General features: G+C 44.7%; 1 protein-coding gene across 2 annotated transcripts; it reads left to right on the top strand.

Moving 5' to 3' along the window:
* Nucleotides 1-145: 145 nt before the first annotated feature.
* Rrp36 (ribosomal RNA processing 36) lies at nt 146-7,798 on the top strand. Of its 2 annotated transcripts, XM_078019995.1 has the most exons (8): nt 200-302; nt 2,038-2,107; nt 2,429-2,576; nt 2,928-2,994; nt 3,073-3,177; nt 4,846-4,920; nt 5,009-5,126; nt 6,182-7,798. In XM_078019995.1, the coding sequence occupies exons 2-8, from the start codon at nt 2,101-2,103 to the stop codon at nt 6,319-6,321; spliced, it is 660 nt and encodes a 219-aa protein (XP_077876121.1). In that variant the 5' UTR covers nt 200-302; nt 2,038-2,100; the 3' UTR covers nt 6,322-7,798. The 2 variants fall into 2 exon arrangements, with proteins under 2 accessions (XP_005318720.2, XP_077876121.1); XM_005318663.5 differs by lacking the exon at nt 2,038-2,107 and having other exon boundaries at nt 146-302.
* Nucleotides 7,799-11,085: the final 3,287 nt, after the last annotated feature.

Raw genomic sequence — 11,085 nt, 5'->3', positions numbered from 1 at the left:
GCCTCAGGCGGAAAGTTGCGACGTTCTCTGCGGAGCGGACGCCTTTGGGCTCTACTCCAGACCGTCGGTGGCGCTGCCTGTTTTCTGCACTCTCTTCCTCGAGTTGAAGCCCAGCTTTCGGGTCGCCGGAAGAGGCGGGGTGGGAGCCGCTGCGAGCGGAAGCAGCGCCATTTTTCCTCGGAACGCATTGAGAGCGATGCCGGGAACCCGTCCGCGCGCGGTGCCCGCGGTCCGGCATCCGCGTGGGTCTCCGGAGGGCGGGCACGTGGAGCTCGGAGCCGTGGCCCGTGACCTGTCGTGCGGTAAGGGCGCGGGGTTGGGTTCAAACGGAAGGCTGTCGCGGCTTGGCGGGGACTTCGAACCCGCAGAAACTTCGATAAACTGGGAAATTTCAGAGCGCCCGCCGCGCTGTGGAAGGTCGGAGGGTGGGTGCTTCTGGGCTTAAAACATTCTGAGCGGTTTTCGCAAGGAGAAAATACGTTCAGTACCACGGAGCTAGGAAAGGTCTCCATTTTCTGGGGAAGGCTTAGTCAGATTGCGCGTTTAGTAAGCATCCACTATGTGCAGGCAGAGGTAGGGCTGCGGGGGTTACTGTAGTGAATTCAGCAAACACTTCTCATGTAGCTTACCTTTCAGAAGGGCAATAAAAAGAAAAGGCAAACAAATTTTAAATAAAAGCAATAAACCACTGAACTGTATACTTTAAAGGGGAATTTTAGGGTATGTGGATTGTATATCAGTTTTTCAAACTTACTTTTTTAGTTGTTAATAGAACTTTATTTATATGTGGTGCTGAGAATTGAACCTAGTGCCTCACTCATGCTAGGCAAGCGCTCTACCACTGAGCCATCACCCCAGCCCCCTTGTATATCAGTTTTTTAAAGTATTTTTTTTTAGATGTTGATGAACCTTTTATTCTTTTGTTGCTGTGCTTCGAATTGAACCCAGTGCCTCACACATGTGAGGCAAAGGCTAGACTACTGAGCCACAACCCTAGCCCCTTTTAGATCAGTTTTTAAGAAGGGGGTTAAAGGCTGTGGAGAGAAAGCCTTCCTGGGAAGGAGATATTTCAGGAAAGGCTTGAAGGTAGTGAGGCAGCAAGTAATATATCTGGGTGAAGCATACCAAGCAGAGGCAACATCAGACGTGGATGGGACCATATTTTACTGCTCAGGAACTGTTGGAGGCCAGTTGGCTGGAGAAGAGTGAAAGATGATTATGAGAGACATTACAGGATGCCAGGTCGCTTGGGGATTTCAGACCTTCATAAGAAATGACTTTCACTCTGAGTAGGATGGAAGCCATCGGGAAGCTTGTGAGTTCAGAAGTGACATGATCTGAAGTTTATGTGTGGGAGTGATAAGGTCAATTTTGTTTTGATGCTCCTCAGGCAAAGTGGGGAACATAGCTTTGGAAAGAGAAAGGTTGGAGATTGGGAGTCTGGTTAGGAGGTTAGGGCATAAGAATGAGATGAGATGAGAAATGCTGAAAGTATGAACCAGGACTGCGGCAGTGGTAACTGAGTGAGTGAGGCAGATTGTTGTGGGGTAACTCCATGAAGGAATAATTTAAAAAAGAGGGTGGGGGAGAGAGACTATCCTACTATGGCTTGGTTGATCTCTGATACTACTGCCCCTGGTACTAAGGACTGAACTCGGGGGTACTTTACCACTGAGCTACATCCCTAGTCCTTTTTTGTTTTTTATTTTGAGACAGTCATTCGAAATTGCTGAGGGTGTGGCTAAGTTGTTGAGGCTAGCCTGGAACATATGATTCTCCTGCTTCAGCTTCCTGAGTCACAGGATTATAGGTGTGCACCATTGCACCTGGCAATCCTATAGCTTTCTTTCTTTCTTTTAAACCTAGGAGTGCTTAAACACTGAGCAGCATCCCCAGCCCTTTGTATTTTGAGACAGGGTCTCGCTAGGTTGTTTAGTGTCTCTCTTACATTGCTGAGCCTGGCTGCAAACTTATTATTATTATTATTATTTTAGTGAGGGGGGGGAGAGAGAGAATTTTTTAATATTTATTTTTTAGTTCTCGGCGGACACAACATCTTTGTTGGTATGTGGTGCTGAGGATCAAACCCGGGCCGCACACATGCCAGGCGAGTGCGCTACCACCTGAGCCACATCCCCAGCCCTGGCTGCAAACTTATGATCCTGCCTCAGACTCCTGAGTCACTGGGATTACCTCACCCAGCAGCCATATACCTTTGTTAGTAAGATGAGGCTCCAGGTAGCTAAAACATTTGAAGAGTTAAGTAGTATTATAGCATCATAATCATAGCCTGTGCTGTATGGGACTTATAAATAATGATTGATCTGATGGGGATGTTGGAAAGGATCTGAGGAATGGGAATGAGATGATGTCTTTTCTACAGAGGGAGATACTAAGCTGAATTTTGTAATCCTCCCCACTTTTGCAGGTATAGCTGACATGTCATTTGAGGAACTGTTGAAATTGCAGAGCCAAGTGGGAACCAAAACATACAAACAATTGGTAGCTGGAAACGGCACTAAGAAGCAATGTTCTAGACCACCTGTCCGAAATGCATGTGTTGCAGATAAGCACAGGTGAGAAGTAAGGCTTATCTTAGGAGTTGGATACCCAGGATCTTGAATAGGGGTCTGTTTGCTTTCCCTCTTTTTTTTTTTTTTTTTTTTTTAACGGTACTGGTGTTTGAAACCAGGGGTCCTTTACTACTGAGCTGCATCCCCATCACTTTTTAATTTTTGAAACAGGGTCTCACTAAATTGTTCAGGCTAGACTTGAACTTGGAATCTTCCTGCTTCAGCCTTCCAAGTAGCTTAGATTACAGGTGTGTACCACTATGCCCCGCTAGGTGTCTATTTTCTTGTTGGCAGATGGGAAGCCTTTGACCAAGATTGGAGTCTCCTTGACCCATTCTTGTAATTTCTCCATAGGCCTCTGGAGATGTCAGCCAAGGTTCGAGTGCCATTTTTACGTCAGGTTGTTCCAGTCAGTAAAAAGGTGAGGAAGAGGCAGGAAGCAGTTTTTCAGTGAAAGGAGACTGAATAGTATTTTATATTTTCTCTACTCTCTCCAAAGGTGGCCCGGGACCCTCGCTTTGATGATCTATCGGGAGAATATAATCCTGAGGTGTTTGACAAAACATATCAATTCTTAAATGACATCCGAGCCAAAGAGAAAGAGGTATAAGCTTGAGATTGGTTCATGAGTATTTTAGGGGATGGGGAACCAGGGCAGAGGTTAGAAAGTAGACAGAGAAAAGCTGGAAGCTTTACTTTTTGGGGGGAGGGAGAAGGTGGGTACTGAGGGTTGAATTCAGGTACTCAACTATTGAGCCACATCCCCAGCCCTATTTTGTATTTTATTTAGAGACAGGGTCTCACTGAGTTGCTTAGTGCCTTGCTTTTGTTGAGGCTGGTTTTTGAACCCGTGATCCTCCTGCCCCAGCCTCCGGAGCTGCTGGGATTATAGGCATGTGGCACCAGGCTTGGCAGGAAGCTTTACTTTTTAAAATTAAGATCTTTTAAAATAGACACATAGTAATTGCATGTTTATGGGATACAGTGTGGCATTTCAGTATACAGTTTAATGTGTAATGATCAGATGAGGGTAACTGGAATATTTTTCACCCACAACATATAATTTGATGTTGTTGGGAATGATAAAAATTCTATGGGCTGGGGCTGGGGCTGTTGAGCACTTGCCTAGCATGTATGAGGCACTAGGTTTGACCTTCAGTACCACATTAAAAAAAATAAAATAAAGATATTGTGTGCATCTACAACTAAAAAAAAAACTTTTTTTTTTTTTTTTTTAATTGTATGAGCTGGGGCTGTGGATATAGCTCAGTTGGTAAGAGTGCTTGCCTTGCATGCAGAAGGTCCTGGGTTCAATCCCCTACACACACACACACACAAAAAAAAAAAAATTGTATGAGCTGTTTTGAAATGTTCATTTCACTGTTGTCAACCGTAGTTATCCTGCTGTGCTGTACAGCTTTGGAAGTCATCTTCCTATCTAACTACACCCTGCCTGCCACACCGATGGTGGTGGTGGGGTGGGCGGGGTGGGGGGGCAGCTCTTTTATTTCGGTAGTTGGGATAGAATCTCAGGGGTGTTCTACCACTGAGCTACATCTCCAGTCCTTTTTTTAAAAAAAAAAAAAAAAAAAAAAGCTATATTCTTTAGTGGTAGTTGGACACAATACCTTTGTTTTATTTATTTTTATGTGGTGTTGAGGATCAAACCTAGTGCCTCGAACATGCTAGATGAGGGCTCTACTACTGAGTCACAATCCCAGTCCCATCTCCAATCCTTTTTATTTCTATTTTGAGACAGGGTCTTGCTAAGTTGCCCAAATTGGCTTCAAATCTGTGATCCTCCTGCCTCAGCCTCTTGAGTAGCTGGGATTACAGGTGTGCACCATTCTGGCCAGTCCAGCTATACCTGTCAAGCATCCTCTCTCTGTCCCTTCCTCCCCCACACCCTTCACAGGCTCTAGTAACTGCTGTTCTGTTCTCTACTTCTTTGAGACCAGCTTTAGCTTCCACATATAAGAGAACAAGAAAACATGCAGTTTTTGTCTTTCTGTGCCAAACTTATTTCACTTAACATTGCCTAAGCTTTCAAATTATGAAAAGGATAATAAGGGCTGGGGCTGTAGCTCAGTGGTAGAACTTGGGCTTTATTAGCACCTGTGAGGCTGTGAGATCAATCCCCAGCACCACACATACATAAAGGGAAGATAAAATTCCTGTGTCATAGTGTAAACTTCTTAGAACAATGCTTGGCACAGACTTTCAATTAACATTTATAAAATACTAACCATCTGATTAATTTTCCATTATGGAGCTTGTGAAAAAACAGTTGAAGAAGCGCCTTTCAGGGGAGGAACATGAGAAACTGCAGCAACTGCTTCAGCGAATGGTACGTAGATGATATGGTGAGTGGGTGGTGAGTACAGTTAAAGGCAGGTGTTTATAACATCTCATTTCATCTCATCGTTGCTCCTCAGGAACAGCAAGAAATGGCACAGCAGGAAAGAAAGCGGCAGCAGGAACTTCGCCTGGCCCTGAAGCAGGAGCGGCGGACTCAAGCCCAGCAGGGTCATCGACCATACTTCCTGAAGAAATGTGAGTGGAGCACAACTCTTGCAGGCTGATTACAGGGGTGGTGTGGAGTCCATTTTGGCAGGGTACTGTGTTGGGGGTCCATGAGCCCCTTTAAAAACGCATGAAGTATAATCCCAATGATTTTTTTAAAAAATATGTATTTATTTTTAAGTTTTAGGTAGACAAAATATCTTTATTTTACATTTATATGGTGCTGAGGATTGAACCCAGTGCCTCGTGCATGCTAGGCGATCACTCTACTGCTGAGCCACAACCCCAGCCCCATTCCCAATGATTTGTGAGGCTGAGGCAGGAGGATTGCAAGTTCAAGGCCAGATGAAGCAATTTAGTGAGACCCTGTCTCCAAAAAAAATTTTTTTAAAGGGTTAGAGATGCAGCTCAGTGGTTAAGTGGCCATGGATTAAATCCTCAGGAACAACAGTAGCAACAAAAAGAATGCATGAAGGCTGGATCCCACAATAACTTGGAGGAAAGTGGAATAGTAAGGAAGAGTTATTTATAACCACTCTTGTATCCCTAATTAGATTATGGCAGGATTGATGCTTGTATCCCCCCCACACACACATACGTATTTATGCTGGGCAGGGCACATAGAAGGAGCAGGAGTTCACAGTTGGTTCAGTTGAGTAAGATTGGGTCATACAAAAAGTTGGCTTAATCAGGCTGGGGTTATGGCTCAGTGGTAGAGCGCTCGCCTCGCACATGCAAGACCCTGGGTTGGATCCTCAGCACCCATAAAAATAAATAAGTGAAATAAAGGTGTTGTGTCCAACTACAACTAAAAAATAAAATATTAAACAAACAAATAAATAAAAATGTTGGCTTTAGCTGGGATGTAGCTCAGTGATAGAGTGCTTCCCTGGCATGCTTGAGACCCTGGGTTCAAACCCCAGTACCACACACACACACACACTCAAAAGTTGGCTTCCCACACATCAGAGAGCTCCAGACAACTCACATATGCCAGCATGGGACTGGAAATTACCAACCAGGGAAAAGGAAAAGACGGGGGCTTCCTCCTTTGCTCACCAATTTGCTTTCTCCTTGTAATCTAGCTGAACAGCGTCAGTTGGTCCTAGCTGAGAAGTTCAAGGAGCTGAAGCGCAGCAAGAAGCTGGAGAGTTTCTTGAGTCGAAAGAGGCACCGAAATGCAGGCAAGGACAAGAGACATCTCCCTTTGAGCAGAGAATATTGAAGAACTGTCATCTGTTTGCACTGCCTAGGGAGACAAGGGTCTGTGGAGACATGGATCTCTGGGCTCATTCCTGGTTCTTTGCTGTTCAAGGGCAAGGAAAGATCACATCCAATCTTGAACTCAGAAGATTAGGGCTCTTGGACTCCCCCTAGAGCAGGACAAGAAGAATAGCTCAGCCTTCTGCTACATCACACTACCTGTATTTGAATTTGGTTCATTATGTCCTCCTGCCTTTCTTCCATCCTAGTCTTAAACCAGTGATTCTGGTACTGAAGAAATGGGACCATGAAGTCTGTGGCTATAGGGCTGGGACTTTATATAGGAATCATTTCATAAACATCTGTTATTTTTCATTATTTTACTGTTTTGTAGAACTCTTTTAGTGGGCCACACTTACAAGGATAAACAACCAACCCTACACCTTCCACAAGTGAAAAGTCAGATCAGAGACTCTTCCTACTTAAATCTGGGTCCTGAAAAGATGACAGTTATTTAAAGGGTCAGCCACTCCCACAGAACTACTTGGTTTTAATTGTAAGAGGAAATAGGAGGTAGGGACATAAAGCTTTGCTGAACTGGGCACAGTGGCACATGCCTGTAATCCCAACAGCTGGGGAGGCTGAGGTTTGAGGATCCCAAGTTAAAAGCCAGTATCAGCAGTTTAGTGAGGTACTAAACAACTTAGGAAGAGCCTGTCTCAAAATTTAAAAAAAAAGCAGGGCCAGGGATCTAACTCAGTGGTAAAGTACCTTTGGGTTCAATCCTCAGGACCAAAGAAAAATGTAGGGTAGGGCTGGGAATGTGTCTTGGTTGTAAAGTATCCCCAGTACCACAAAAGGGAAAATTTAAAAAAGAACTATATCTATTGCTTGATGTCTCTGAAATGGGAGAAAGATGTCCTAATGATAGAAATGGAAGCTGAAATGCTCCTCTCCCCTGATTGTAAGCCTAGGATCATAGCTATCAGTATAGTTTGCCTTGCCAGGAGAGTGCTACAGGGTCCCTGGTGTCATGTGTGTCAATCTTTTTTTTTTTTTTTTTTTTTAAGTCAGTGAATGGATTCTGGCTGGTTAAAAGCAGAAAACTATCTAAGTATCAGAACTACTGAGAATGCTAGAGAGAAGATCCAAATTGGAGGAAAGAAGATAGGGATAAAGTCTAGTCATTAAAAATACTCTGGGCTGGGATTGTGGCTCAGAGGTAGAGTGCTAGCCTACATGTGTGAGGCACTGGGTTTGATCCTCAGCACTACATAAAAATAAAATAAAGATTGTGTCCACCTATAACTAAAAAATAAATATTAAAAAAATACTCTGTAACTCTGTCTCAGAACCAGAATATTGGGCTGGGGATGTGGCTCAAGTGGTAGCACGCTCGCCTGGCATGCGTGCAGCCCGGGTTCAATCCTCAGCACCACATGCAGACAAAGATGCTGTGTCCGCCAAATACTGAAAAATAAATATTAAAGTTCTCTCTCTCCCTCTCTCTCACTTAAAAAAAAAAAAAAAAAGAACCAGAATATTAATGTGGAGGTGCCTCAGTGCCACCAAGATGTACTTTCCACTTTCTCCTGCTTTGTTCTGATTAGCCAGGCCTTGGTCACATGGCTGCAAGGGGGGTGGGCTGGAAAAGCAAGAATTTATTCTTTATCTAGAGTTGGGAGTTTCTCAGATGACTGGTGATCAGAGGACATACATGTCCAAATAAGTACTGGCCACCCCAGGCCTTCAGTCACCCTTCAGCAAGGACCCAGAGAAGATATTGGATTTCATTGAGGGTTTTTTGTTTTGAGTAATAGCTTTATTGAAATGTAATTCACATACCTTAAAATTTATGTGTTTAAGATGAACAGTAGGGCTGGGGATGTGGCTCAAGCGGTAGTGCGCTCGCCTGGTATGCGTGCCACCCGGTTCGATCCTCAGCACCACATACCAATAAAGATGTTGTGTCCTCTGAGAACTGAAAAATAAATATTAAAAATTCTCTCTCTCCTCTCACTCTCTCTTAAAAAAAAAAAAAAGATGAACAGTAGTTTTTAGTATAATTACAAAATTGTGCAACTATTACCACAATGTGAGAATATTTTTGAAACCAAAAAGAAACCCTATGCCGGGCATAGTGAGGTGCTAAGTGACTCAGTGAGAGCCTGTCTCTAAAGGAAATACAAAATAGGGCTGGGGATGTGGCTCAGTAGACAAGTGCCCCTGAATTCATCTGTTCTCTGTCTATATGGATTTGCTTATTTGGGACATTTTATTTAAATGGAGTCAAAATGTGTGTTTTTTCCTCTTTAAGTCTTGAGATTGTCAGATGAAAGTAACTGCCGTAGGATCCCCCCACCCCTGTACTGGAATTTGAGCCCAGGGATGCTTTACCCTTTTTTAAATTTTTTTTTTTTTTTTTTTGTTAATGGACTTTTGTTGACTTATATGTGGTGCTGAAAATTGAATACAGTGTGTCACACATACTGGGCAAGCACTCTACCACTGAGCTACAACCCCAGCCCCATCTCTAGCCCTTTTTATCTTGAGTTAGTGTCTTAGTAAATTGCTGAGATAGTTCTAGAACTTGTATCCTGCTTCAGCCTCTCAAATTGCTGGGATTACAGGCATGTGTCACTGTGCCAAGGGCCGTAACTAGCTGTAGGGATCTAAGATATGTGCCTGTGAGGATGGCTCCACAAAGGAGCAGGGATGGGCATGAGAATAACATAATCTCGTCTCTAATGTAACTCTTGAGTTATCTTAGAAATGAAGCAAACTGTCTGCTCTCATGGGATGGATGGTCCTGAAGGCAGAGAAGGAGGTCAGATTGTCCTGGTGCTGGTGAGAGCATAGGTTGTACCTAAGTCGGCTACTCTCCTGGATTCCCACAAGTCACCTAGGCCAGAGTGGGTGGGTGACTGTGTGCTATAAAGTGTGGACAACACAGGTGCTGTACCAAAGTCAGGGGTTTGGGGGCCAAAGCTGGTGGTGTGAATTTTTAAAGGACTGGCTGGGCATGGTGGTGCATGCTTGCAATCCCAACTGATTGGGAGACTGAGGAAGGAGGATCACAAATTCAAAGCCAGCCTCAGCAATTCAGTGAGAACCTGTCTCAAAAAAAGTTGAGGAAGGGTTATGGATGTGGCTCAGTGGGTACAAAATTTTTTGGAGGGCTGGAGTGTGTAGATCAGTGGTAGAGCACTTATCATGCACAGGGTCCTAGATTTGATCCCCAGCATACCCCCGTGCACCCCCCCCCCAAAAAAATTGCTGGATGGAGACTTAGTTCATTGCAGAAGAACCAGGATACTGAGGGGTTTGGTGGCTATAAAATGCTTGAAGGGTTGAACTAGTGCAGCATGTACAGCTCAGTTAATGCAGGAGTCCATGCAGTCAGTGGCAGGATGGGGGGTGGGATTGGCCATACAAAAAAGTCCCATCCTCTGTTCAGACATGTGGTGTGTACTGGCCTGGTTATAGAGCCCACAGCAGGGGTATATTATGGTTTTTCTAGAGAAATCAATAGGATATAGATTTGATTATAAAAGGGCCCTATAGAGATCATCTGCAGGCGGGAAAGCCAGAGGAACCAGTACCTGCTCAGTCCAAGAACTGGAGCCTCTGAACACTAGGGATCAGTGATTAGCCCCAATTTGGGAAATCCCCTGGCGAGTCCTTGGTTAGAATGTGCTTTGGAAGAGCAAAAGAGCTGGTGAAGGATGTCCTCAGGCAATTGCAACTGCAATTGAAGAACTTCTCAAGAATTGAGCTGTGTCTGCTGCTATTTCCTTCTTCTTCCAGTTTTTGTTTCATCTAAGCTCCCAACCTGCTGGACTGCTCCTCACAGTAGGGTGGGTCTCGGCCTCAATTTGCTGTCCCACATGCAAATCATTCCTACAAACACCCTCAATGAGACACTCAGAAGCCTCTTAATTTTAGGCATCTCAATCTAATCAATCTGACAATTCACATTAGTCATCACAAGGGAGTAGAGTTCAGAGAAGTTTTGGCACCTGAACACTAGCTCAAGAACAAGAGGATGTCTTGACCAATAAAAGGCATGGTCTCTGCTACAAAGGAAAGGCACCCAAGTGACACACCACAGCAACCCCATACCCTGAGCCCACTACTGCCCCTGCCTATTGCTTGTTCTTCTCTGGTCTCTGCCCCTCCAGGGCAGCCATGGGCCAATAGGCAGGCACTTGCTGTAATACCTACCAAAAGCACCATGGGACCAGTACTGCAAAGCATTTGAGCCCTCAGTGTTTTGATAATGCTCTGCCCTCTGTTCTGTTGCTTCCTCTTGATTTCTCTGATTTTTCCAGGCCCTGACCTCTTTTTCCCTTATAGACTCCGTTCCTAATCTCAATCCTGAGTGGCTCTATTCCTTCTGCTAGTGTCTGTGACCTCCCTTAGCACCTGACCCTTCCTCACCCTTCTTCCCTTTCTTTTTTAACTTTCTTCCTGTCACTGGTGAGCTTTAAGAACCCTGGACTCCTTCCCTCCTCCCCAGTGTCCTTGCCAAGATGCAAAACTCCACCCTTGGCACTGGGTCCCCTAGTGTGCCCTGTGCAGCCTCAATGTGGGTGGAGGCAGAGCAGCCAATCAGAGGACAGCAAACCCCCACCCCCCACAGCAGCAAGGCTTGCCTAGGGGGCTAGATGGAGATAGGAATTCCAGGACGGTGTATGCAGCTCTACCAGAGGAGAGGTGGAAGCAGAGGAGGATGGGAAGAGAGGGGCAATGTAGAGGAGCTTATGGGAGGAAATAACAGCTATAG

This window comes from Ictidomys tridecemlineatus, chromosome 8 (assembly GCF_052094955.1).
Source record: "Ictidomys tridecemlineatus isolate mIctTri1 chromosome 8, mIctTri1.hap1, whole genome shotgun sequence".
In the NCBI taxonomy this organism is placed as follows: domain Eukaryota; kingdom Metazoa; phylum Chordata; class Mammalia; order Rodentia; family Sciuridae; genus Ictidomys; species Ictidomys tridecemlineatus.
This window is presented reverse-complemented; position numbering and strand designations above follow the sequence as displayed.